The sequence below is a fragment of the Pocillopora verrucosa genome, chromosome 10 (genome assembly GCF_036669915.1).
Source record: "Pocillopora verrucosa isolate sample1 chromosome 10, ASM3666991v2, whole genome shotgun sequence".
NCBI classification, from domain to species: domain Eukaryota; kingdom Metazoa; phylum Cnidaria; class Anthozoa; order Scleractinia; family Pocilloporidae; genus Pocillopora; species Pocillopora verrucosa.
The window spans coordinates 13,804,390-13,830,575 of NC_089321.1; the positions used below are offsets into that span (position 1 = coordinate 13,804,390).

General features: G+C 39.9%; 6 protein-coding genes across 7 annotated transcripts; 3 read left to right on the top strand and 3 right to left on the bottom strand.

Moving 5' to 3' along the window:
* Positions 1-23: 23 nt before the first annotated feature.
* Positions 24-7,436, bottom strand: LOC131771769 (tetraspanin-13). Of its 2 annotated transcripts, none has more exons than XM_059087635.2 (5): positions 7,276-7,436; positions 5,635-5,802; positions 4,781-4,996; positions 3,623-3,757; positions 24-808 (listed from the first exon to the last, which is right to left on the bottom strand). In XM_059087635.2, exons 1-5 carry the CDS (start codon positions 7,360-7,362, stop codon positions 743-745), a joined length of 672 nt encoding a protein of 223 aa, XP_058943618.2. In that variant the 5' UTR covers positions 7,363-7,436; the 3' UTR covers positions 24-742. The 2 variants fall into 2 exon arrangements, with proteins under 2 accessions (XP_058943618.2, XP_058943617.1); XM_059087634.2 differs by lacking the exon at positions 24-808 and adding an exon at positions 1,706-3,106.
* Positions 7,437-7,981: 545 nt separating this feature from the next.
* On the bottom strand, positions 7,982-11,036 carry LOC131771770 (neuroligin-4, X-linked). The gene is given in 3 exon segments (XM_066172869.1): positions 7,982-9,089; positions 9,657-10,401; positions 10,916-11,036. Coding segments are annotated over 3 exon segments (1,500 nt in total). The 3' UTR covers positions 7,982-8,455.
* Positions 11,037-11,488: 452 nt separating this feature from the next.
* Positions 11,489-12,477, top strand: LOC136283826 (acetylcholinesterase-like). Its single transcript, XM_066173148.1, is given in 2 exon segments — positions 11,489-11,556; positions 11,558-12,477. Coding segments are annotated over 2 exon segments (501 nt in total). The 3' UTR covers positions 11,991-12,477.
* A 594-nt stretch (positions 12,478-13,071) lies between these two features.
* On the top strand, positions 13,072-16,172 carry LOC131771744 (neuroligin-4, X-linked-like). The gene is made up of 2 exons (XM_059087595.2): positions 13,072-14,440; positions 14,971-16,172. The coding sequence occupies exons 1-2, from the start codon at positions 13,344-13,346 to the stop codon at positions 15,602-15,604; spliced, it is 1,731 nt and encodes a 576-aa protein (XP_058943578.2). The 5' UTR covers positions 13,072-13,343; the 3' UTR covers positions 15,605-16,172.
* Positions 16,173-16,746: 574 nt separating this feature from the next.
* LOC131771743 (neuroligin-4, X-linked) lies at positions 16,747-19,295 on the bottom strand. The gene is made up of 2 exons (XM_066173149.1): positions 18,081-19,295; positions 16,747-17,433 (listed from the first exon to the last, which is right to left on the bottom strand). The coding sequence occupies exons 1-2, from the start codon at positions 19,229-19,231 to the stop codon at positions 16,809-16,811; spliced, it is 1,776 nt and encodes a 591-aa protein (XP_066029246.1). The 5' UTR covers positions 19,232-19,295; the 3' UTR covers positions 16,747-16,808.
* Positions 19,296-21,605: 2,310 nt separating this feature from the next.
* Positions 21,606-25,400, top strand: LOC131771771 (neuroligin-4, X-linked-like). Its single transcript, XM_059087637.2, has 2 exons — positions 21,606-22,884; positions 23,401-25,400. Exons 1-2 carry the CDS (start codon positions 21,743-21,745, stop codon positions 24,017-24,019), a joined length of 1,761 nt encoding a protein of 586 aa, XP_058943620.2. The 5' UTR covers positions 21,606-21,742; the 3' UTR covers positions 24,020-25,400.
* The last annotated feature ends 786 nt before the right edge of the window (positions 25,401-26,186 follow it).

Here is a 26,186-nt window from a genome sequence, read left to right on the forward strand (position 1 = left end):
TTTATTTGAATGCCAATCTTTACAAATAGCTATGAAATAGCATCAAGACCAAATTTTTATAAATTGCCCCAACCTTAGTATAAATTCTTAAATAAAATTTAAAATCTTACAAACTAATAAATATAATTTTCTCTATCAATCTTAAATATCCAGCATGTGGTTATGGCACAAGTTGTTTAAACCAATAATTGGTGCGAAAAATTACTTAAAAAGCAATGTCGAATCCGTGACAACTTTTCTGCATGTGTTCAGGATTTCACGTGGGTAGCTAACTACATAGTTTTTAAACATGGTCTTTTTATTTGTTTTTGCTCAACTATCCCGATACTAAATGATCCGTGCTGAGTTCAACACGAGAAGAACCCTAATTTTTTTGCTTCCTATAACCACCTCTTCGATCTGAGCTATTATTTTACAATGCTAGAGAACTGGTTTGAAAATCTTTCTCATTTAAATTCTAATCATTAATTGATCTACAGTCCAAACAAAGCCAATGTTAGTTACTATTACCTGTACCTGTACCAGTATCAGGCAATTATGCCCACAATTTTTATCAAAGCCTATTTTTTCGGTTTAAAGCAGTAGCCTGAATAACAAGCCTTCCAGAGGAAGAGGGACTAGGGCCGAGCTAGAGCGGTGGGTTTTTCTCTCGTCCTATCCCCACCCCCTTTAGGAAGCCTAGTACTCAGGCTACTGAAAAAGAGAATTTTCCAAGATGACCAAACAGCAAACTTCACGTCCCTTAGTCAAAATAGAGTTTCTGCGGTCCGCGGTTTCGCACTCGTCTGGCAAGACACACTCCCAGAATCTGAAATAAAATATAAATAACTGACTGATAAGCACGAGTATTTCAATATTTAATCACTGGTTATGTGCATGGTCTTAAATCTTTATACCCTAACATCAGTATACATATTCTCCATACTTTTATTCATACATTTCCTAAGGTGCTGGCAAGGAGAATTGGTTTAATCATCAAGAGCTTTACTTGGTGATCATTTCCGTAATTCTCACGACCTTCACATTTGAACCTATGGTGATACTTGAAGAAAAAATTAAGAGCCAACGGTTGAAGGGCGAGTGGCGCAAAATTTTGATTTGAATAGAGGCATGCGTTTCAAATGCGGGTTTGCAGTGTTCTGAATAAGAGTTTCGTTTGCCTATGTAATCTTATAAGTCCTCTTCGAAAGTAAGATATTACCTTCTAAGATTTCATACAGTTCGGGGTTTTCTCTCTTTTCAAAGTTTCGCTTATTGATAAAAAAAATCCCGGAAAAGTCGCTCCTTCAAATTTTCATCAACTGTAACCGAAATAATTTGTTCCTACAAGACGCCAAAAAGCCGATACGACTCTTGCAAACCATTGGCACCAATCATCTGCACGCTTTCTAATTGGTTAAATATATGATACCAGCAACAATAGCAATTGGCCCGTCACACAATCTTGGTATGGCGTGGGTCGCATTTAACAAGTTTTTTTCAGAGAATTTGCTTTCTTTGCGATAAAAATATGACGGAAGAGGAGTATTTCCATGAGCATCTACATGTTCTTCAAGAGATTAGAGTGAAAAAAATCCGTAAAAACATAAAACGCGCAGTAGCGGCTTAATGGAGAAGGCATGACATTCCTCTGGTTACCTACAGACTGAATGGTGCAGACACTTGTAAAGTAAAGGCATTTAATTCAAGTTCTAACTACGCACGGTAATTTTCAAAGTTTTATTTTGGAACCTAGAAAACACGCGTGAAAAAGTAACCTTACAAAAACTATCAGAGATATGAAAGGCCAGAAACTTTCTGGTTTTCTGGTATATCATTCTCTTCTAGGAATTATGGGCTCTGGGGAATATTACTGAAGACTGCATAAAAGCACAAAAAGATAAGGAATGTTTATTTTCAGGATATATTCTTCTACACCTAACATAACAAAAAAAATCAACCTTAAATAATTCATCAATAAACACTCCTGAAATAATTAAATACTGCTATTAAATATAGCTTTCAAAGAGAGATTTTCTAGTCTAGAAATATTCTCAAAATACCTCCATTTTAACTGGAGAAATAGAAGCAGTTAGGCAACTACTCTAACCGTAAAATACTGCAACATAAGAAAGGCATCTGTTTTTCTTCCAAAAACAAAAAAGTAATGATATCAATGGGCCATAGACCTTCATACAATACACAATATGAGAAAATTGAACTGTCAGCCAATCTAATTTCAAAAGATTTCTCCCTAGAATTTAAAAATGGACTGAGGCCTAAAAATTCTGCAGTGTGGCTCTATAAAGCAAGGTTAGTAAGTGGTTTATCATATGGCACCAGGCCCAAACTTGTATTCTGAATTTGCAGGTTTTGCAACCAAAAATACAGAGCTTATGATTATTTCCATGGAAATGGTCCATAAAACAAAATAAAGACCTGGTCCATAGAGCAAAATAAAGACAAAGTAAGAATGAGTCAGAATACTGGGATTTACCTCAAGACTACCTCGCCATACAATAATCTCAAAGACTCGCAGCAAACAACTCATTGATAGATTACTTAACACTAGCTACTGTGGATATTATAGAAAAAAGTCACTCTGCATGGACAGAAGGATATGCCTAGGGCAGGGAGGGGGAAACTCTTATACCAAACTAACTAACTAACCCACCCACCCTGCCCCTCACTAGAATCTGTCATACCAGTAGACTTTGCCATGTCACCGATTAAAAGTTAGTCTTGAAACATTTAAAAGCTTAGTCAACTGCTATTGTTGCTTCTAATAAATAAAAATGGCAGCTATGTAATCATGGTATTGAATCAGACTAACTCCACATGATACTGACACAGTGATACTGAAAAATAATGATAATAAAAAGCAAAGGAACACATGCAATCTAACCTGTATAATATATTACAAACAATCATGTCTCTCTAATCTTATTTTACATATTTTCAATAATGGGTAAATTAGCATGGTTAAGAGATCTATTTAGAGGTTAAAGAAAGGTTAGCACAGGTCTAAGAATTTAGCTCAGCACCCAGGGACCTATAAGAAAGCCCCAGGATTGGCACGAGGGTCCTTCTGATTCCTGTAGCGGCACGCCATATACACACCAAACAGCTGTGAAAGATAGAAATATGAGAGGAAGTTAAGAAGATTTTATAGAGAGAGATACTTTACTATTCATTACTGACAATCAAATGTCCTAATCAAGTGGTTAATGAGCGTGAATCCAGATCAAGAGGAAGCGGACCAGAATTATCAAAATAATTAGTTAGAGTAACAATTAAATTCCTTTAACCATTTAACTCCCAAGATTTGCTTGTTAATTCTTCCCTCTATCTGCTGCACATTTAATTCCTTGTAAAACAGCAATGAACATTTGCTGTTGGATCAAAGTAACAACCTCTACCTGATAAGTTCGAGTATTCTCGTTACCCTTTTACTTGATATATATTGATATTATAAGGAAAAGTTACATGTTAATAATATCTGGGAGTTAGGCATAGGATTAGTCCAACTTTAAAATGCAAGTGTTAGTATCTTGCTCAACAAGGTTACAAAGAAGATATCTCACTATATGACAAAAAAAAAAAAAAAAAATGGTGTGTAAATTGATGTAAGTTCTGTACTTACCAAGGTAAAACTGAAGAACAGACCAATTCCTCCAGCCACTTTCAGAAGATGATTTACCACATCTTTTAACTTGTCATAGCATGTTTCACATTTGGGGCATGTATCATCGTTAGTAGTCTTAGAACAGCATGGTAGCTAAAACACAATGAATAAAGAAATGGTCATGAATGCTCAAACGAAACTAGTGTTAGTGGTTTTATATGCATGAGGAATTAAGTTAAAATTCCCAGACCAGATCAGGTAACAACACTTTCACAAGGCATAAAAAAAACACAAGAATTGAGTTAATAGTATTATTTGTGATTCTTTTACAATTAATCAACAATGCTCACAACCTTTCTTTACCATCAACTTTTTCCATCAAACAAATCAGATGATGAAATAATTAATTTTGACCTTATTTCTTTCATACAGTTTCATAGAATGACAGAATTAGTGATGCACAAACGCAGTAGCAGCTTGAGACAAACTGATTTATGTCAGCATTTTGGGTCATAAAATGTTGTTTTTGTAAATTCTTTAGCAAATTTTAGCAGTAATCCACAGTGATTTTGATTATCTGAACTCTGGATTATCCAGACTATTCAGCCCAGTTCTCACAAGTGCAGATAATAGAGGTTTGACTGTACTGTTTTAGAGCATAATCTTTTCCTAGACTTACAATAACTCTGGCAGCTTACAGTTCTTGTTGTGACTTTATAGATAGAGAGCTTTATTAAAAATCACATGCCAGCTTAATAAGGCTGAATTGTATGATTATTAACAATACTGGCTAAAATTATAAATTACATTTTCAGAGCATTTTATTTACAAGAATAATACACAGACCCATTGTCTACACATGGCAAGTAAATAGGTCTGGGAGAAACGCTTGGTGCGCATTATTGGGTTAACAGCAGCCTAGGTACAAGCACTATCTTGTGACAACATTACAAGGCTGATGTATCACAAATGTGAATACATTAGAGAGAATCCAAACTTCAACAAAAAAAAATTTTCTTGTCATTAATACTAACAAGCAATAATTGGAGGGTGGCAATGGCCACAAAAATTATTGGTGTCACAAATAGGGGGGGGGGGTCATTACCTCCTGAAAGTCTCCGATTTCAAGAACTACAACCCCAGCATGTGAATGGGTCGTACACCACAAAAACTTACCGCAGTACACTTCGGATGTCCCATTTCACCTGACGTCATATTTTTATTTTTAAATCCACAACAGTCTTTGATTTTTTGGATTTTGGTCTTTAAAGTGGGTGACATCTTTCCCCATCCTGCCTCCATTAGATTAGACTGCTGCTCATGTGAAACTGCTATTGCACCAAGAGACACTGACATTTGAATGATAAACAGAAGTAGCATGATAATCATATACTGTTCAATAAGTTAAGGCTGAAACAAACAGATAAGAACATCATGTACTTTCCAGAACACTAAGTAACAAGAATCGTCATCATCATCGTCATTATTCTTAACCCTAGGCCAGTTCCAAAACAATAGGCAACAAGAACACCTCAGTGAAGTAACATCTGTACTTGTGCTAAGTGGTCCACCCAGCAAGAACTCATCCCCAGTTTCCTTAGCATGAAGTAACCAGAAGTGCTACTTCTCCCCCCTGGATGGGATGGTAATCCATTGCAAGGTTTGCCCCCAGGATTTCACCAGGCTTCCCTGGTGATTTTTGTTTGTCAATTTGTACTCCTGGGTGGAGAAAGGTACTGTAAATTTAAAAGATTTCTCCCAATTTCTTTCTCTCTTTTGACCCAGCCAGCTTTCAAATCCAGGCCTCTCAAACCCAGAATCCAGCACACTAACCATCATGCCAATATGATCTCCAAATTGCTTTCATTACACTTTATCATTTATAAGTCAGACTGTGCTCCTAATACACAGCTTTTACAATGATAGCATTGGAGCAAACCACTGTTGGGGAGGTACTGGGCAGAACTGTTCTGCAAACTTTACTTTCTGCAACTGCTTTTGACTGCAGTTCACAATCATGAAAAGGATACAAAGAACAGAATCACTTGGCTGTGACGCACTGCACCAGCAACACCCATGATGGCAATGAGAAGAAGGAAAACACCACAGGCAACTACACCACCAAGAATCGGGAGACTGGTTATTTTAGATGATGCTTTGGCATAAACAGCTACACATATCATTACCAAGGCTATGAACTGCAAAGGAAAAAAAGACTTTATACAAACAATCAAATCAGGTAGTTCAGGGCTGTGCTCTTTTGCTTTTTCTCTTACAGTACCATGAATCACTTTGCTTTTATGAAGGTTTTTAAGAGATGAGCACCTTGTTTTTCTGGGTCCATAGCCTTTGGGCAGGTAACAACACGATCATTCTAAGAGCACAGTTTTGACAATACTGTTTACCATGTGTATACTTTTAGGTACCTCTTCTTTAGGGGCTTCCAATAAATAGTTTCTGTGAGCAAGATATCATGTTTCCCGTATCTCTCAAGAAAAACCCTAAGAAAATTTTCTTTATCCTTTTTTTCTTTCAGTATCGAAGATTACCTTAAACACAAAAAGCAGCATACCAATAACTGTTCATACATGAGGGAACACATAATCTACCCAACCCACAACAAGTTCTTTACAACAATGGTGCCCCTATCATTGACATATTCTTATCATCAATTGAAATAAAAATTAGATTTAAATTGCTGTGTTATTCAACCTTCAAAAGTAAAAAATTGGTATCATACAAAGTCTCATGCCAAATACTAAATACCAGGAGGACAAGTGAACATTCAAAATCCCTTTGAAGTTTGTAATAATACTCATCGCAAACAATATCATTCCATGTCATTTTGAGAGGACAATGTCATACGTCTAACTTTATGGCAAATTTAATACAACAAAATTAAAATTTGCAATGATTTGAATTACGGACAGTTTTGTTAAATGAAATGCGACACAAGTCAGCTTATCTGCATAGCATAGTCATTAGAACCTTCATTTGTTCATTTCCTTTCCTTGTTGATAAAAGGAAAAGCTGCATTCAAGATCCACTAGTATAGGTGAAGCCTCGTTAAAATCTCCTAACATTTAGTAAATGGGTTTTAAAATAATCTAAGAGGAAGCCCTAGAAATAATATGAACTTCCGAGGACACACGACCTTTACTTCTTTATAATTGACTTATTAACCTCGTCTAAACAATGCTTTCCAATATTTTTAACTGGAAGACTCTATGTCGAGATCTTGGAAAATTAAATAAATACAAAAAAAATTCGCCCGTTAATTATAATTAAGCTTACATTTCCTGAAACATAAGGTGATAGTCAAATTAAAGAGCTCTTATTGGTTTTTCGTTCAGAAAAAACTATTGAATACATGCATGATGCGCTATATAGACAGCTAGCCTTTTGCAGCAAAGGAACAACGGGGTTTTATTGCCTAGAGATTTTCTTTTTCGTAGGAGAGGTACCTTTTACTCATTAAGTCCCTAATCAGATTTAGAGACATTTACGGATAAGAACCGCAGGAGATTTCCGTAGAATATCTGATAGAAAGCTTTAAATAACCACCAAATGCCACGTAACACAGACTGCGAAGACTCAATTTCCCCATTCAATAGCTCGCGAGATTCGTTAAAACTCTGACTTAAAGTTGAAAGGTTTTCCAAGATACTTACAATATAAAGCGTGTTAAGTGCCACCAGGGCATTTTTGAAGCAGAAATAAGCACAGCTTTGTGCTTTGGAGTATTTAGGACTGTACATCTGGAAAATGTTCACGGCCTTCTTTCGTCGCCCGATTACAATCCGTGATCGATTTACATCCAAAAAGACCACCAGCATCGTGGGCTCTCTAACGATCACGTGACACAGGAGAACTTACGTCATTTACTATTTCTGGCTAAATATAGCTGAGGTACACAATCAATAATAGATAGCGTAGAAGGTGCGCTCTGATTGGCAACTCAAACTGGATATCTTTTGCTATTCAACTCCAAGCAACTCGTGTGGATTTGCGCCCGAAAGTATTGTAATCGTTGCAGGAATAAATGAGTCAAAACAAAGGAAACACAAGCTCGCAAAATATGCAACTATGTTCACATTGCGCAATGGTCGAAATGTAGGCATTTTTATAAACGCGCTCTCGATCAGAACGAATCTGAACTGGTTTTGAAAAAATTCATCTCGCTAGGTGATTGTTCCCTTGCATCGTGTGAATTTAATGGGCTGATTAAGGGCCGTTTAGCTCGGTTTTAGTTCAGGTGCCCGCATGGGGTCGCACATTACGTGATTTTGTAAGAAAATTCTGTTCAGTAGAGATTGTTGGAAGACAAAATCGAGTCGGTTGTACAGAAACTTTCAGACAATGTATGGTCTTCCAAAATGCCATAAAAATCATATCAGGTGGGTTTATTCAGAGGCAAAATTCATCCATAGTAACTCCTTGAGGTAATACAACGCGTTTGCGTTTCTCAGTGAGAAAATCACAGAACTTTCTTAAATACAGCCACTCAATAAGAAATTGAAATTAGGCAATAAAACAAACATACTTTATGAGGCAAAATTAATAGCAACTTCAACCAGTCTGATCAATATTCAATTTTCCATTAGCCGATAAAATTCTGCTTTATCTACGACAAAGTACAAAAGTATTCGTAATTGCGTCTTGAAATATGGGCAATATAGAGGATCAGTTTGGATTATATTAATTTGAAATTTTCAATATTTCCATCTTCAAACTTTGTTTTTCATGCTTTATAGATTATCCTTCCACCTGATGAATTCTACATTTCGCTTGCAGTCTTTAAAGAAGGAACCTTTGCAAAGATTTGCTCTCGTGCGCCTTATAAAGTCTTCCTCAATAAAGCGCCATCCATGAAAAAGTGAACGTAATGAAAACAAACTTTGCCATGGCAGAGGCACAGCCAGCATTAGTCACTACCATTGTCTCTTTTTCAAACTTGACTTCCATCAGCTTGGGAAGATAATCATTCCAGAACGACATTCGGCGAGGAGCAAACGAGGCCTTCATCTCAGATTTTTTATCCACCCGGAGATAAGCCCTCTGACTGGAGTTGTACCTCTCGAACGTAACACCGCTGACTGGCTGGGGTGTTGGATTGCCGAACTTGGCAAAGTTTGTGTATATTTCCATGATAAACGAACTGACGTCTTTGTCCGACTGGTCCGGAAACAAATATGCAAAACGAGGCATGAACGGGCCTCCAAATTCAAAAAAAACATTATCGCCGTGTTGTACTCCGTACCACGCCTTGTGAAGGGGTCGTACTTTTTGCTGATAATCGAACATGGACATGTAAACATCGGCATACTTGCTGTGGATATCGGCGACTGCGTGACTTGGGGCGTAGAAAGGCTAATCACCGATGAGATCAACGAGCTGGGTTCTCAGCGCGTATTTATCGCTGCTGTCAGGCCATGGGGTATACATAAACTGCAATGCATCCCTTATGAGGTCACCTTTCTGCTCTCTTAAAGGAAAGAAAGAGAATAATCATTTAAATTTCAGAGTTAGTAAAAGCTTTTCCTTGCTTGAGTCGCATTTACCCTGGCTTGTTATCATTGACACATATATTGCCCTATGCGGATATTTATCAGAGCTCTTTTGTTAATTAAGGACTGAGGTCAAAAGACGCTTGAAGAGGAAACCCTGATAGAGTAGAATTACCAAGTTGTAAAAACCCTTTCAAGTTTCAAAGGTGCGTGTCATTGTAACGTCATCTGCGTAGGGGAAATTCCTTCTATCGAGGTTTTACGTTTACAATGTCAAAAACTAATGAGATGTCAATTTTGTAACAGAAAGATTTTTCCAGAAAAAATTTGTCATAGTTTTTCATTTGCACATTTGCTCTCTTTTCCCATAACATTCTGTGTGTGAAATTGTAACCTCATCTACGCTAGAAAAACTTCATTCAAAAGTTTTACACATAACATGTCTTCGTTCAAAAACTTCAAGAAGAAAGTTGTCATATTTGTTCATATTTGCACTTTACAAGTTCTTGTGACAAAAAGCAGTTATAACAGATAACTTAACTTACCCAATATTCTGAGCGTGCGCATATTTTGTTAGAAATTCCTTGAAGAAAGAGGGACTCACTCCGTTATCTACACTTTGTGTCATCCCAAAGGACATGTTTGTCATCATACCCAGAAAAGATCCGCCCTCCTGACTGGCAAAGACGATCATTAAATTATCTCTCTTAAACTCTCCTTTGTTACGCAGATTCCGGGGGGTGTCAAGAAGAAAGTTTTTATCCACAACTGGTGCCCAGTCCAGGTATTCAACAGAACTTATGGTTATTTTTTCGGAAGCGTCTTGTATCTTCTTTGTCTCTTTCTGACGAATGCAGGCCATCATTTCGCTGTGGTCGCCCGTTGGGCAGTTCAGGTTTCCAGCAAGCTCATTGGTATAGCGGAGACCGAAGGAAGTCGGCTGAATTGCAAAGGGACTCAAATCCACTCCGCTCTCTGCAATGACTTGATGGAAGAGGCCTTTAGACAGTGGAGACAATAAATGGAGGCTAACACTTGATCCACCAGCGCTTAATCCAAAGATGGTCACCTTACCGGGATCCCCTCCAAAATTTTTTATGTTATCTTTGACCCACTTGAGCGCCGCCACTTGATCTAACATTCCATAATTCCCAGGGGCAGCGGCATCCCCGGTCGTCAGGAAGCCAAACGTACCAAGACGGTATTGAATAACAACAACTACTACGCCTTGGAGAGCCAAGTAATCGCCGCGATGCGAGATTGCAGTTCCATACTCATAAGCTCTTTGCTCTTTTTACAAAAGTAACACTGCTAGCATACACAGTATATTTTTTTAGAGTCGTATTTCAGAACTGTGGGTGGTAATCTAACCTATTGCTTCTCTCGCTTTTCGTAATGTGATGATATTGGTTTCAATTTCAAAATTAGTTTGTTGATATCGATTTAAACAGAAATATTTTCTAGGAAATAATTTTTTGGTGTATTTCCAATTGTACTTTTGCGCTTATTCCCTTTGGAATGTTATGTGTCAGTTATAACGTCATCTATGCTAGAAAACTTTTCTATAAGGGACGCGACTTAGTTCAAAAACTCCTTTCCTCATTTGCACTTTTTACAATATGGAATTTTTGCCGCAAGACTCTGAGTTCTCGTGAAGAGAAAAACAATTTTAGTATAACAGATAACTTAATTTACCCCATATTTCGAGAGTCCACAAAATTTGTTAGAAATTCCATAAAGAAAGAGGGACTCACTCCGTTGTCTACACTTTGTGCCATCCCATAGGAAAAGTTTGCCATAATACCCAATGTAGCTCCAAATTCCTCACCGTTAAAAACGATCATTGACTTGACTTTCTTAAATTCTCCTATGTTTCGCAGATTCCTCTGGGGTGTCAAGGAGACAATTAATCCAGAAGCAACCATTGGCAATTAAAAACAATGATTCCATTCGCGCTCGTTAGATACGAGTTTGGCTACAGCCAACTCGGCGCAACGCTATCATCTCAAATTCAAAGCGCACTAAAGGAGTATCTGTCAAATACGTATAGGAAATAGCATGATTTGGAGTTCAATTTGGTGTCAATAAACACGAATAAATTTAAAAAAAAAAATTACACAAGCCCGAGGGCAAGTGCAATTTGAAGTCTTTGAAGTGCTTATTTTACCAAATTACAAGATAAATTTTTTTATTACTTGTTAACAAAGTACATGAAAAAACATCTCAGAAAGTCCAGACACATGTCAATGAAACCTAGTCAGGGTAAATGCGGCGAAAGCGAGGAAAGCATTTACAAACACTGAAATTAAAACGATTGTTCTCTTTCTTTCCTTTAAGAAAGCAGAAAGGTGACCTCATAAGAGATGCGTTGCAGTTTATGTATACCCCATGGCCCGACAGCAGCGATAAATACGCGCTGAGAACTCAGCTTATTGACCTATTTGGCATATGCCCCGTGTCACGCAGTCGCCGATATTCAAAGCAAGTGTGCCGACGTCTATATGTACATGTTCGATTATCAGCAAAGAGTACGCCCCCTTCACAAGGCGTGGTACGGGGTACAACACGGCGATAATGTTGGCTACGATTTTGGAATCCCGTTGATGCCTCGTTTTGCAAATTTGTTTCCGGACCAGTGTGACAAAGACATCAGTTTGTTTATAATGGAAATGTACACAAACTTTGCCAAGCTCGGCAATCCAACACCCCAGCCAGTCAGCGATGTTACGTTCGAGAGGTACAACTCCAGTCAGAGGGCTTATCTCCGGGTGGACAAAAAATCCGAGATGAAAGCTTCGTTTGCTCCTCGCCGAATGTCGTTCTGGAATGATTATTATCCCAAGCTGATGGAAGTCAAGTTTAAAAAGAGACAGTGGTAGTTAGTGATGCTGGCTGTGCCTCTGCTCTGGCAAAGTTTGTTCTTATTGCATTCGCGGTTTTCTCGATGGTGCTGCACTGAGGAAGACTTTCGGCTCGCGAAAGTAAATCTTTTTTAGCCGAGTAGCAATTTCTGATAGAATGGCTGTTTTAAGAAAGGTCTGTTACAATAAGTGGTGGTTGCTTCTGGATTAACCTTTCTGATGTGATGTTTATGGCATTTTAGAGGGCCATGATACAAATACTTTTCGAAAAATTCCGTACAACACGTCATTTCTCTTCGAACAATGTGATGCTAACAAGCTGAACATTTTAAATGGAAGTGTGCACCCATAAACAGTATCCTCAATATTTCCCTCTTATTACCGGAAAGGGCGGGGGAAGGGGAATTATTTGTTTTCTGGATAAAATTAGCATTAGAATGATATCTGACCTGTTTTTTGCCGGTTGGAGTGGAACAAAATGTCATCCGTTTATCCTATACGCATGTGCAGCGCAATTATGTTTCCAAAGGAATTAAAGCCTTCTCAGTTATGGGAAGATGTTACCTGCGTTGCAATTGCCCTTTGAAAGCAGAGGACCTCTCCCTTTAGGTAGCAGTATCATACTCATTTTCAATGAAAGTCATGTCTTACCTTTCTTGGGATGTCACGCAATTCTAATACAAAAGAAGTTTCGGAAGCGTTGCGTGACGTTCTCGTAAGGGTACTAGCAGAACCCGTAGTCTGTAGAGAACAAGGGAACCTAATGATGATCGATTATCGAGAGGAGCATGTTGACAACAGGCTCGTTACATGTTTTAAGGAGATTCACGGATAAAAACAGGTCAGTGTGAGGTTGAAGCCACAACACCCCTACAATTACCATGCCGAAAACGAAACAACGTTTCTTATTTAGTTAACTTCTCGCTTACCATAAAAACAATGACGGACAGCAGAAACCCACTTCCCTTGTGGATAATTTTATGTATTTAATACGGCTGCCACTGTTGTTTACCCATTATGAACCACGTGATCAATCTATGACGTATAAAGCTATGTTCTTATTAATGACCTTTGCAATCACGTTCTAGTATTACGTAGATGGGAAGGAAATAGAGGTTTTAAAAATAGAAATCAGACAATATGAGCATCCTTCGACATTTGCGACGAAACACATCAGTCTGGATGATATGTAGATAGAATAATTAGGTTTACCATCACGGATTACATAAGAGCCCTCAATGACGTGACGTTCCACAATGACATGACAAATAAGTCTTATTAGGAAATTTGAGAGGAAAGTTTATCACGCAATAGTGTACTTCGCGACAAAACAAAATTAACTCATTAACCTTGAACATTCTGAGGGCCAGAATGCTCATAAGATTGACGGTGTTCTGTGTCTGGTTGCCCTCAATCGCTTCTGTAACAGTGTCAACAAAGAATGGAGATATCGAAGGTTTTGTAACTTCGTACGCCAACTTTTCTTTCGCGTACAAGCACGTCAACAAGTTCCTTGGCGTTCCATTCGCTGCTCCACCGACTTCACAGCTTAGGTTTAAGCCACCAGAACCGCCTCTTAAATGGAAACCTAAAGTTCGTTCAGCTAAACGACACGGAAACGTTTGCTGGCAAGGCAAGGCCTATGAAGTTCGGTTAAAAAAGTTTGTCCACAATTTCACGTACAGCGAGGACTGCTTGTTTCTCGACATCTACACCCCAGATGTCAAATCGAAACTACCCGTGATGTTTTACATTCACGGCGGATCGTATGAGTTTGGAGCTACAGTCACATTTCCCGGGGATATTTTGGCTTTACATGGGGTGGTGGTAGTCATCACTCAGTATCGTCTCGGGCCATTTGGCTTCCTGACTACAGGGGATTCTGCATCTCCTGGTAATTTTGGAATGCTGGATCAAGTCGCGGCACTTCAGTGGGTTAAAGAGAACGTTGAAAATTTTGGCGGGGATCCCGGCAAGGTGACCATCTTTGGATTAAGCGCTGGTGGAACAAGTGTGAGCCTCCATCTACTGTCTCCAATGTCTGAGGGCCTCTTCCAACAAGCCATTGCAGAGAGCGGGGTGGATTTGAGTCCTTTTGCAATCCAGCCGACTTCCTTTGGTCTTCGCTTTGCCAATGAGCTTGCTGGATACCTGGACTGTCCATCGAGCGACCACAGCGAAATGATGGCCTGTATTCGCCAGAAAGAAGCGAAGGAGATACAAGACGCATCCGACTCAATAACCTATAATTTTACCGGATACCTACGTTGGGCACCAGTTGTGGACAAATACTTTCTTCTTGACACCCCCCGGAATCTTCGAAACAAAGGAAAGTTTGAGAAAGCCAAATTTATGATTACTTTTAACAGTGAGGAGGGTGGAACAACCTTTAGAAATTTAGTCAACGGATCGAGTCAGTCTTCCTTCAAAGGATACGTAACACAATTTGCGCATAGTCAGACCAGCAGGTAAGAAAAAGAGAATTTGTTATTAAGCGTTTGGGAATAATCAGCTGGTAGATTCAATAGAAAGATTTGCGGTTAACCAAGATTTCGATGATTTACTCGGTAAAATAAGTTGGCTTTTTTTATTTAGACCAGAACATGTAAGTGAGAAGTCACGAGAAGTCATCCTCGCGGTTCTGCTCTCCTGCACGTGTTACTCGCGTTCTCGTTAAGCGTTACCCCTCCAGTGGGGTCCGAAAGTACCTCCAATAACCATAATGAGCTATATCTATTCGTCGTATGGTCTCCTGCTCTGTTCCCTCCCCTTGAGGGGCTCTTTCCTTAGATATCTTACATTCATTTCGAATTGGTACATACAGGAGACCTGGGAACGAAACTGGGGATAGACTTGTATCCAGTCCCTACATTATTTATGCCCTCAGCTTAGAGAAATGGGAATCCTTCATTTGACTAATTCGAAAACATACTACACTCCTAGTTTTGCTTAGTATTCAATACGTCGCTCCTTCTCTGCTTTCTTGTCTCTCGCGCAGGGAAAAAAACGCAAACCTTATTGCGGATGCCCTGGAGTTTATGTACACCCCGTGGCCTGATAAAAGCAACAAATACGCACTAAGGGGTCAACTTATGGACCTCTTCGGCGATTTCGTATTCTATGCACCTAGTCACCAGTCCGCCGATGTTCACAGTTCGGTTGCTCCGGTATACATACTCGAGTTTGCGCATCGTTCAAAAACGGTTACTAAGCTCCCGAAGTGGATGGGCGTGGTCCATGGTGCCAATAGACATTACGACTTTGGAATTCCTCTAATCCCACCGTTTTCTTCCCGTTACGACGCAGATGACAAAAACGTCAGTTTGTTCATTATGGCGCTGTACACAAACTTTGCTAAGTTCGGTGATCCAACGCCGCAGCCAGTCAGCGGTGTTATGTGGAAGAGATACAACTCAATCTACAGGGCGTATCTACGAGCTGACTCGAAACCTAAGATGGCGGCGTCCTTTGCCCCGCGTCGAATGGCATTCTGGAATGATTACTATCCAAAGCTTGAACAAGTCAAGTTTGATACGAAGGAATATGTGGCTAGTGGTACCGGCGAAAATGTATGCAGCACAATATTTTTTCTCACCGCTCTTTCCTTTGGCATTTTTAGGACATTAAAATGAGACTTGAGAAAATGTTTGAAAATAATACATGGACATTATATCTGTATAACTTACCTTAGTGAAACTTGCTTCTGACTTTTGCGTTAAAGTTACATTCGATAACACTCTTCGCTAGTATTTGCGCCATGATTGGTCAATTTAGCGGGCTGTGTTTCACCGTATGGCTCACTAAATTCAAAAGCTTGTTTTAATTGGCATATTTCCCCTCCATTTTAACTCAGATATATAAGAAATACATTGCTAACCTCGATTTCTCAGTCCGTATTGTAAGTTACGGAACCTGGTTTTTTGCTCTCGGATTTATGGCCCCATACCTTGCACATAGGCCATATTTCCGAGCGGAAAAAAACTGGCGTGCAATTTACACTATGGACCCCAAACACGGTTAGTAAGAGTTATATATTTGACGGTGAGATTTTTCATCGAGGTAAACTTGGCTCCTCTGAAAATAAAATTTTCATAAAATTCGTGTGTGCAGTAATCGAATTTATAGCCTGCTCTATATCTTAGATAATACCCTTTTAATTTTTCTCTATTCTATTCATGACAAATTTCTACGTGACTCTTTTCATTACACCACATGGGGATGTTGTGTTACCACAGTTGTATTGTGAAGAAGGTTTGCATGCAAAAAAAGTAAATGAATAGTTGTCGCTCTGAAAATTTCATTATTTAGTGCTTTAGTTAAACAGTTTCCGTTTCATGTCTAACTTAACCTAAAAATTAAGGTTAAACAAAAAATGAAACGAAAGTAAATTGCAAAGTGATAAGGGACTAGCCATTTATTTTGGAGGGCAGTTGGAGGATTCTGTGGGGGTCACATGGTTTTCAGGGGGGAAATAGACGAGGGATCAGTCGCTGCCAACAAAGTAATTAAAAAGGGGGGAGGGCTAATGAAAATTGACCGCCAATTAACTTCTAGTAAGGGTGGATCATAATACAGAGCCTATGGGGATTGGGAACAATTTAACGTGAAAAATTAAAAATCCTCCAAACTACCCCACCCCCCCCCCCCCTGCAATCTCCTAGGCGAAAAATAATGACCAGCCCCTTCTCATCCTTAATATCAAAGCTTTGGGTGGAGAGGTTTACGGGAGAGTCAGTGAGATCATCTCTATTATATATATATATATATATATATATATATATATATATATATATATATATATATCTTAGGTGGTATGATAAGATCATGTTTGTTACTTCAGACTATTGTTGCACAGATAATAACTCCAAGCTGGAGATATGTTGCCAAAACTACATTAGAGCTTACTCCACCGACTACGGCTCTCTTCAAATCAAAATTCGTCTTTTTCAGTTTGGGATGATAATTATTCCAAAATGACATTCGACGAGGAGCGAACGAAGCCGCCATCTTGGGTTTGGTGTTCACTCGGAGATAGGCCCTGCGGCTTGAGTTGTACTTATCCCACATAACACCGCTGACTGGTTGCGGCGTTGGATTACCGAAGTTGGCGAAGTTTGCATACAGTGCCATGACAAAGAAACTGATGTTTCTATCGGCTTCATCATATTCAGGAAAATTCGGCAGCATCGGGATACCGAAGTCAAATGGAAGGTTCTCCCCATGTGCCACGCCCATCCATTCAGCATAGTAGCTGCCATTCTTTGAGCGGTGCGCAAACTCGTACATGAAGACCTCGGCATACTGGCTGTGAATATCGGCGACTTCGTGACTTGGTGCGACGAACGCATTATCACCGATGGAGTTTACAAGTTGACTTCTTAGTGCGTATTTGTCACTATTATCAGGCCATGGGGTGTACATGAACTCCAGCGCGTCTGCGATGAGGTCAGCATTCTTCTTCCTAAAGGTAATAAAGTGATCAAACATCTTAGAGATACAGGATATTACATGTCTCATTAAGCGTGACATGAGCTGAGAGAGCGTGACACGTAGTGCCTTGAAACGACTGATATGTAGCGTAATACGCGGAGTGACATGTAGTTTGTCATATATTGTGACACTCTCGTCAGCTGTGATGTACCGGACGAAATGCAGCGTTAAACGTGCGACAATAAACAAACAATTGATATAAGGGATGAAGACGACACGTAGCGTGACAAGCGTGACTGACGTGCATTGTGGGTGTGTGAGTAAAAGCATTTCGTGTGCCATGACACGCAAAATTACATAATTATGGAACATACTAGCGACCTGCTAGGGATACGCAGTAATAATATCACACTGCTGACAATACTGAAAAGCAGTGTGACTTTTTGAGCAGTGCATCTCTTATAATATACGGTCCGTGTGACTTCCATAACATATACAGGGCCGTTGATCTACCAGACAGAACATCAACTCCTGACATACAAACAGAACGTGTCAAATTTGCGCTTAGGCAAGGATGCATCAGGCCCTTCGCTAGCCTTTGACCTAGTAAATGCTAAAACCAAACAGAAGCACAAAATTAAAAAAATGCTGATAATATTAAGTGACTCACTCGGTAACGCTAACATGAGCGAATGCCTTAAGAATTCCTTGAAAAAGGCTGGACTGACTCCGTCTTCCACATTTTCCTGTAGTCCAAAAGACCATTTGGCGACAGGTCCAAGATACGATGCACCCTCGTGGCTCATGAAACTGATCATTAACTTGACTTTCTTGAACTCTCCTTTTTCACGCAGTTCTCGTGGGTCCGCGAGAAGGAAATGGTTGTCTACTACCGGCGCCCACATAAGATAATCGGTGAGCTTAAACGTTAACATTTCGGCAGCGTTTTGCATTTCCACAGCACTCTTCGAGCGGATGCAAGAGACCATATTTTTGTAGCTGTTTGTAGTGCACTTTAATTTTTGAGCAAGTTCTTTGGCAAAGTTAAGGCCAAACGAAACGGGCTGAGTCGCGAAGGAACTCAAATCCACCCCACTTTCGACAATGGCTTGGTGAAAGAGACCCTTCGAAAGAGGTGAAAGTAAATGAAGGCTCACACTCGCCGCGCCGGCGCTTTCTCCAAATATCGTCACCTCGGTAGAATTTCCGCCAAAAGTCTCAATGTTGTCCTGGACCCACTTCAGTGCTTCGACTTGATCCAGCATTGCAAAATTCCCAGGAGCCGAAGAGTCGCCGGTCGTCAAGAAACCAAACGGACCGAGACGATACTGAATCACCACAACTACCACCCCGTGCAGAGCCAAAATGTCGCTCGGGTATGTGATAGCCGCACCGTTGGTGAAGCTTCCACCGTAAATGTAAACCATGACTGGTAAACTCGAGCTTACATTTGGGGAGTAGACGTCGAGGTACAAGCAATCCTCGCTGTAAGAGTAGTTTTCAGCGAACGTTTTGTACCAATAATCATACTGTCTGCTTTGCATGCAAATGTTTCCATGCTTTTTCGTTGGAAGGATGTGCGGTCTCCAAACAACTGGAGGTACAGGTGGTTTGAGTCGAAGCTCACCAACCGGTGGAGCAGCAAAAGGAATGCCTAGGAATTTGCTGACAGACTGAAAACGGAGCCCCGAGACTCTTGGATATGAAGCGACGACACCTTCGATATCTCCATACTTCGTAGATACTCTTATTGAAGTGACCAGTGGCAATAATGTACAGATTGCTGTCAACGGCTTCAGAAGAACTGAAAACATGTTTCTTCTCAGCATTTATCTCCGTTCTGTGCGTGGCTTGAGTACAAAATGCTGGTGTAGTGTTCGTTGTTATAGCTACGGAAACTCTCACAGAACGGAATGTAAAATTTGAATCTGTAGACAATAACAAAAGCTTTCGTGACACTCATGTTGTCCTAGGAATGCCGTAAAACTGTCAACTGTCACCATAGTTGCACGTCAAGGAGGCTGTATGGCTGTGTGCAAACAAAACACAGCTACAGAGTAACAAAAATGGAATAAATTGAATTAATCACGGTACAGTAAACTTAAAGTCACGTTAGTTAACATCAATTTATTAAGCTATGCAACTCTGCTCTCGAGAGAGAAAAATCGTCAGTCGTCGTTAACAGAGTATGGGGGGAGGGGAGATGGACATTAGAATACTACAGAGCCCTAGGGGGAACAATCAAAATCCTCCGACCCCTGCCCCAGGCTGACCCCCCTCAGTTACCCCTGAAAATCAAGTGATCCCCCAAAATTCTCAAAACCCCACCCCCAACCCCCGATAAATTAGACTGGTCCTGCAGTTGTTAAAAAACATCAGATATGATGGGTGGGGTACACATCCCTCGTACCTTCCCTCTAAATTCCCCACGGGTCGAATTGATAAGACTGAAAAACTTAAAAGCTGTGAAGTGTTAACCAAGTACGGTGCGAGAATAGTCAAGAATGGAAAAATTGATGAAAATACAGCAGTAGAACCCCACTAACTCGAACTCTGTTGACTTGAACCTTCCGCGAGTACCTCGAACGAGATCTGATTCCACTTGACAGCGTTTTTTCAATCATTTACCGTCAGCTGGCTCAGACCCCTGCTAAGTAGAAACATTTTTTTGTTTCCCTTAGGAGTTCGAGTTTGCGGGGGTTCTACTTTTTACTTTTGATTATTATTTCACAAACTGCAACGTAGATGCGTACAACTAGTGTGCACGGCACGAATGCCAAACGTACGCGGAAAACAGTCAACCCTTTTCAAATGCTGATAGCAGGTGCGTGTCGCAGAATGCGTTCCAGTCGTCTGAACTGGGGCTGAGGGACTCAATCATTCCAAGAGTGGCCACTCCTCGTCGCCAATTGTTGTATACTAGGGTCTGATACACTTTAGATCCATGCGGGAATGGACCAAGTCACATCAATAATAATCAACTTCGATGAAGGGTGTGCTAACCAATAAATACAGATTATCTCATAACCAAGTTATTTGTCCAATTAATGGAACAAACACTTCAGTATGCCTTGGGCAAATTGTTCTCATAAATATTTCGCATTGCACGGTTTAATCAGAGGTAAGTCCAAGTGAATGAACCACATAAGTATATTTGTCTATCTAGAAATATTTAGCCTAAACTTTTCAAGGTCTTCATTTGCGATACGTCTTCTATCTCGCCGTTTAAGGAAGTTTTTTTTCAGTAATAAATCTTTATTCATTGATTAATTTGCCATATTACAATAAAAAATTTACAAGCAAGCACGATAAGCTACGTGAAATATAGCAAAGTGTGTGGTGAGGAAATTTATATGAAACCACGATGCTTGCATGCGATTAGGTTTTCTCCCAAATTAAGGAACAAAAAGATTGTGCCGCACAAAACATCGAAAAAGATGCATAGGTGTAAAGCCAGATTAGCATCAGGAGGAAAAAAAAAGAAAGAAGGAGGTTGATAATAGTTGAAGGACGCTAGAGTTGGAGTGTTTTTAACTTTGCAAGTAAGGGTATTGAAAAATGTAGGACTTTGAAAGAAAACGGAAAACTGCGTTATATTTGCAGTATGGTAAGTGAAAAGCGTGCCTTGTGTCATAGCTATGAGTACTGCTAGTAAAGGAAAAGAGGTTATCCCGACTAAAAGGATACATATATTATTGACCTAACTGAAATAATAAATATCGTGCATTTTAAGTGAATAAAGAAATACATTTGAAGGTATGGCAATTTCGTCCATCATAAAAATGACTCAACAAATCGCGACAATTCATGTATATCAAGAAAAATTCATTTTTTTTTGCAATATCCGAGTGCGACTCGTCTGGCAGTTCTTTGTTGTTACGTCCGAATAACTAGAATGATATGCAAATTAAATGTATGTGCAAAGATTTTTTAATTTTTAATGATCTATTTCACCTCACTTTACATTTATCATCTAGTCACACTATTGTGCGCAGACAGCTCAGATTAAAATTCATCACACTTTTTCATAAACTTCTCTTTCGAAATTAAACTTGTCCACTTTGCCACAAAACAACTCTCATTGCAATTCGTTCTGTTTAAAACGTCGTTTCCCTTCGCGAACTTCATTGGTATGAGAAACGCTTGCCTAGTCTAGCGATTAGCAATTAAACGCATTGTTTATACATGTATAAATTCGTCTCAAACCCAACTTGCCTAAAAACGCTTGAGTTACTTCTGGTATGTTGAGTATGCCTATCAGGTGGTGATCAACATTTCGATAGGGTCACGAATTTATGAGTTAAACTTGCCCGTATCATCTTTAAGAGAAGTAAACAGGGATGTTTTCGACGGTTTTAGCGAAGCTTGTCTTATTCGTGGTGTATTTGCCTCAAATCAAATCAACCATGGTTTCCACAAAGTATGGGGACATTGAAGGTGTTGAGAGCTTTTATCAAAATTCTACTGGACCATTCAAGTCTGTCAGCAAGTTTCTTGGAGTTCCATTCGCTGCACCACCGATTGGAAACCTCAGATTCAAACCACCAGATCCCCCACGGCAATGGAAACCAGACGTGCGTCAAGCTAAACAACACGGCAACATTTGCTGGCAAGATGACGACCATGAGGTCTTCATTCGAATATTCACTCAAGATTTTGTCTACAGCGAGGATTGTTTGTACCTCGATATCTACAGCCCAAATGTAACTTTGAGTTTACCCGTGATGGTGTATATTCATGGGGGAGGTTACGAAAGTGGCACTGCATTAATATTTCAAAGCGACATGTTAGCTCTTCATGGGGTGGTGGTTGTCGTGATTCAATACCGTCTCGGTCCATTTGGTTTCATGACCACCGGGGATTCTGCTGCTTCCGGAAATTATGGAATACTCGATCAAGTCGCAGCTCTAAAATGGGTCAAAGAGAACATTAAGAATTTTGGTGGGGATCCCAGCAAGGTGACTATCTTTGGAAAAAGCGCTGGAGGAACAAGTGTCAGCCTTCATCTACTATCACCGCTGTCAAAAAATCTTTTCCACCAAGCCATTGCAGAGAGCGGAGTAGATCTGAGCTCGTTTGCAACTCAACCAACTTCAATCGGTGTGCATTTTGCCAAAGAGCTTGCCCAAAAACTGGACTGCACAACAAGCGATCACGCCTTAATGGTTGATTGCATACGCGGTAAAGAAGGCTCGGAAATACAGAAAGCTGCAGAATCAGTGAAGAATACGCATCATCAGTACGTCCGTTGGGCTCCAATCGTGGATAAGAATTTTCTCGATGACTCTCCTCAACAGATGCGTAGAAGAGGAGATTTCAAGAAAGTGCCGTTGATGATAAGTTTCACCAGCAACGAGGGTTCAACTTTTCTTGGCCCCGTAGCGAAATCTTCTTTCGGACTCACAGAGAATGTGAACAACGGTGTAAGCCCGTCATACTTTAAGAAGTTTGTAACAAGGCTCGCACATGCTCAAAGCAGCAGGTGAGTTTTAATTTTTTTTAACTTTGTCGTCAGTGTTGTTCCATGTCTTGAAATGAAGTAGTAAAACTTTTAGTACCCCCCTTTCCTTCCCAGAATAAAGTGGGTGTGGTGGGGACGAAACGCCGTCTATAAAGAAAGTTCATATTTAATAGAGTTTGTTCCACTTACTTCCAAGAGTGAACATCCAGGATGACAAAACAGTATCTCCCAGTCTATCTTAAAAGAATTGGGAAGAAATTTGTGAAATATTTCAATTTATAATCAGTCTTATTTAATGCCTATCTTAAACTAGGATAAGGAGTTTAATTAAGACATTTGACCATCAACAGTTCCCGTTTCCCCACAACCAAATCCAAAATTATCCAACTCTTCCAAAGGCGAAGCGAAACAGGTTGCAGTTCAAAAGGAAAAAAAACACACAAACAAAAAAAAAACAACCAGGAGCCATAATAATAATCCATAGCCATAATCCTCGATCCTCAGACAAACTTGATGCTTTCGTCTTTTCATCTCTAGAAATGAAACCGCTGTCCTTATCGCAGACGCGCTGGAATTTATGTACACCCCATGGCCTGACAACAGTGACAAATATGCACTAAGAAGTCAGCTTGTCGACCTAATTGGAGATTACATCTACTTTGCACCAAGTCACGAGGTGGCCGATATTCACAGCAAATACGCGCCAGTTTACATGTACGAATTCGCTCACCGTTCAAAGACAGCGAGTCCCACCCCAGAGTGGATGGGTGTGGTTCATGACGCAAACGCGCCTTTTGACTTTGGCGCTCCTTTGACGTTACCTTTCTTTGATGACATCGACAAAGATATTAGTTTGACGATCATGGAACTGTATACAAACTTTGCTAAGTATGGCGATCCAACACCATTGCCAGTCAGCGGTGTTACGTGGGAGAAGTACAACTCAAGTCACAGAGCTTACATCCGAGTTGACAACAAATCCAAGATGGCCGCTTCATTTGCTCCTCGTCGAGTGGCATTTTGGAACAATTACCATCCTAAACTAATTCAAGTAGGCTTTGGTACAAAGATCACTAGCGCTAGTGCCAAAGTTGCCAGTATTCATGTCTTACCCACGCTTGCTTTGACAATTTTCAAAAGTCTTTGCTATCTCTAACTATTTTGCCTCACCATGATCAGCAAGTCCACTGATTTAAACCATCGTTCTAATTTTCTGTTTTTAGCAAACAGTTAAGGGGGAGGGGAGGGGGCTTGAGGGTTTTTGCTTATGTCACATAAAATCTACTTTATCCCCCATAATGCTCCCCGCCATCATTGACAGTTAATTGGCAGTCAATTTTCTGAAGCTTTCCCTTTATTATCTGTTCGTGAACCCCTTTGTTCCGCCCCAAAAATCCTCCACCCCCCCCCTTTCCCACGCGATTAATAATGACTCTTGCCTTAGCCACGTCACTTTTGAAGCGGAGTTTAAATCATAATGACACCGAAAGTCTTCCAAATCAAAAGTTGTGTTATCATATCAAACTTGAACACGGCTTTTTTTTTTCTTGTATGGTTGTGTTTTAAAAATACTTGTTATATAATTCTCCTGATTTGTTCGATTTACTAAATTTCTTTGGCAAAAAATGAGATTTTACAATACAATACTGAGAACCTAAGATTGATTAGGGTACTTGTCAGCAGGCTTTTCGTATTTAGATGCGCGCGCGAACCGTGTAGCATACATTGCACGTTCAAAATGACTGATTAATACGTTCCTGAATATTAATTAAGTCTCTGAGTGGAAAGCAAGGTTGTTGAAATCTTAAATATCTGAGACAAGGAGAAAGAAAACTTCGTCAAGGTGGAATGAATCTTACATGCTAATAATCGTATACTAAGCACGATGCTGACAAATAAGTAATAGACTCCATGTGGCGTGAAAATATGCTCGGATAGTTGTTCACAGACATTATCTTTACCAAGATGCGCAGAGATTTCCGAGAGCGAAGCTCGAAGAAAACTGAGCTACAAAGAACAGATAATGTCCAAGTACTTATTCTCGTGCCAAATGGAAGTTAACAAACAAACATCTTAGGAATATTTTGTAACGCGCTGGAAAAAATGTTTACGAATAGGCTATCGTTTAAGGCGTGGGATGTTCACTTTTCAGTGCCCACTGGTACTATTTTATAAACAATAATGTCTCTTGTTCTGTAACAACAGCGAAACGCTCTCTCATCTTGATTCAAATTTAAGATTACTTCAGAGTTTTCCGCTAGTGGATGTAACGTTTGAAAAGTAAGGAAACATCCCTTGGGGTATATACAGCACTAGATATTTCCCAGTTTTAACTGGGGCATATTCTGTCATGTGATGCGTCAAGACCTACATCGCGTGCGAGCAAAAACATTGTTGGGTTAAGAGTTAGGTAATATTTCCTCACAGGTCTGGTGGTCATGGTGGTCTGGTGTCAATCTATGACAATTTTTCTAACTTTTTTCCCTTCCATTTTCGTCATTGTTTCCTCGCTTTCTTCTTCAGTAACTTTGATCTTCAATCCGACAGATAAAAAACCTATAGTCTAGACCAAAATAATCCCCAATTAAGTCTTTAAAATAAACAGGGGATCGAATTTGTTTTGTTCGTCGCCCCCTCAGCTCCGATTGGTCAAGAATATACCTACACCAATTTCCTAACGATTCAATTTTAAAACTAAAACTAAAACTAACAGCGACCAGATCATTCGCGTTTTCCCCGCGTTTGAGGCGTCATGGACCAGTAATTATTTATCACGTGAGGAATCGGAAGATTTTGGGGGGATCAAATGGTTTCAGGGGGGACCGGAGGGGGGATGAGTCGTCGCTAACACAGTATAGAGGGGAGACTGAAGAAATTTGACGGCCAATGACGGGGGGGAGGGGGAATAATTTGAATACTACGGATCGAGCTTTTTATGGGGGGGGGGGGGATCAGGTAAATGTTATTGTGACGCAACCAAAATCTTCGAACCGCCCCTCCCCGAGAAAAAATTATCGTAATAATATTTTGCTCTGGGTTCTTTTTGCCTCACTGTGATTAGTCTCCTCTGGAAACAGTCTATGGCCATTGAAAAGCGGTGTGGAAAATGGCCAAGGTTACATATTTTGATTACTGGTCATGAAACTTAAGCGGATAAAATTACTACGAATGCAAAATTTGTGACGTCAACAGGCTTTCAGTACATGCTGGCATTAGTTTCCATCTACGTCAATAAAAATAAAGAATAAAATCTGATAACCACCTGTCGAGGGTGGGCTGAGAAATTGAACTTCTGCCATGCAGGCCGGTTCATTAGAGAACAC

Excerpts from the sequence above, each read along its gene's own strand:
- LOC131771769 (XM_059087634.2), bottom strand. The coding sequence starts at position 7,362 with ATGTACAGTCCTAAATACTCCAAAGCACAAAGCTGTGCTTATTTCTGC. Across the intron at positions 5,803-7,275 it reads CACTTAACACGCTTTATATT|TTCATAGCCTTGGTAATGAT; the intron begins GTAAGTATCTTG and ends TTTCCTTTGCAG. Across the intron at positions 4,997-5,634 it reads GCCAAGTGATTCTGTTCTTT|TATATGATTATCATGCTACT; the intron begins GTATCCTTTTCA and ends CTTATTGAACAG.
- LOC131771744 (XM_059087595.2), top strand. The coding sequence starts at position 13,344 with ATGCTCATAAGATTGACGGTGTTCTGTGTCTGGTTGCCCTCAATCGCT. Across the intron at positions 14,441-14,970 it reads GCGCATAGTCAGACCAGCAG|GGAAAAAAACGCAAACCTTA; the intron begins GTAAGAAAAAGA and ends TCTCTCGCGCAG.
- LOC131771743 (XM_066173149.1), bottom strand. The coding sequence starts at position 19,231 with ATGCTGAGAAGAAACATGTTTTCAGTTCTTCTGAAGCCGTTGACAGCA. Across the intron at positions 17,434-18,080 it reads AGGCATTCGCTCATGTTAGC|GAAGAAGAATGCTGACCTCA; the intron begins GTTACCGAGTGA and ends TATTACCTTTAG.
- LOC131771771 (XM_059087637.2), top strand. The coding sequence starts at position 21,743 with ATGTTTTCGACGGTTTTAGCGAAGCTTGTCTTATTCGTGGTGTATTTG. Across the intron at positions 22,885-23,400 it reads GCACATGCTCAAAGCAGCAG|AAATGAAACCGCTGTCCTTA; the intron begins GTGAGTTTTAAT and ends TTTCATCTCTAG.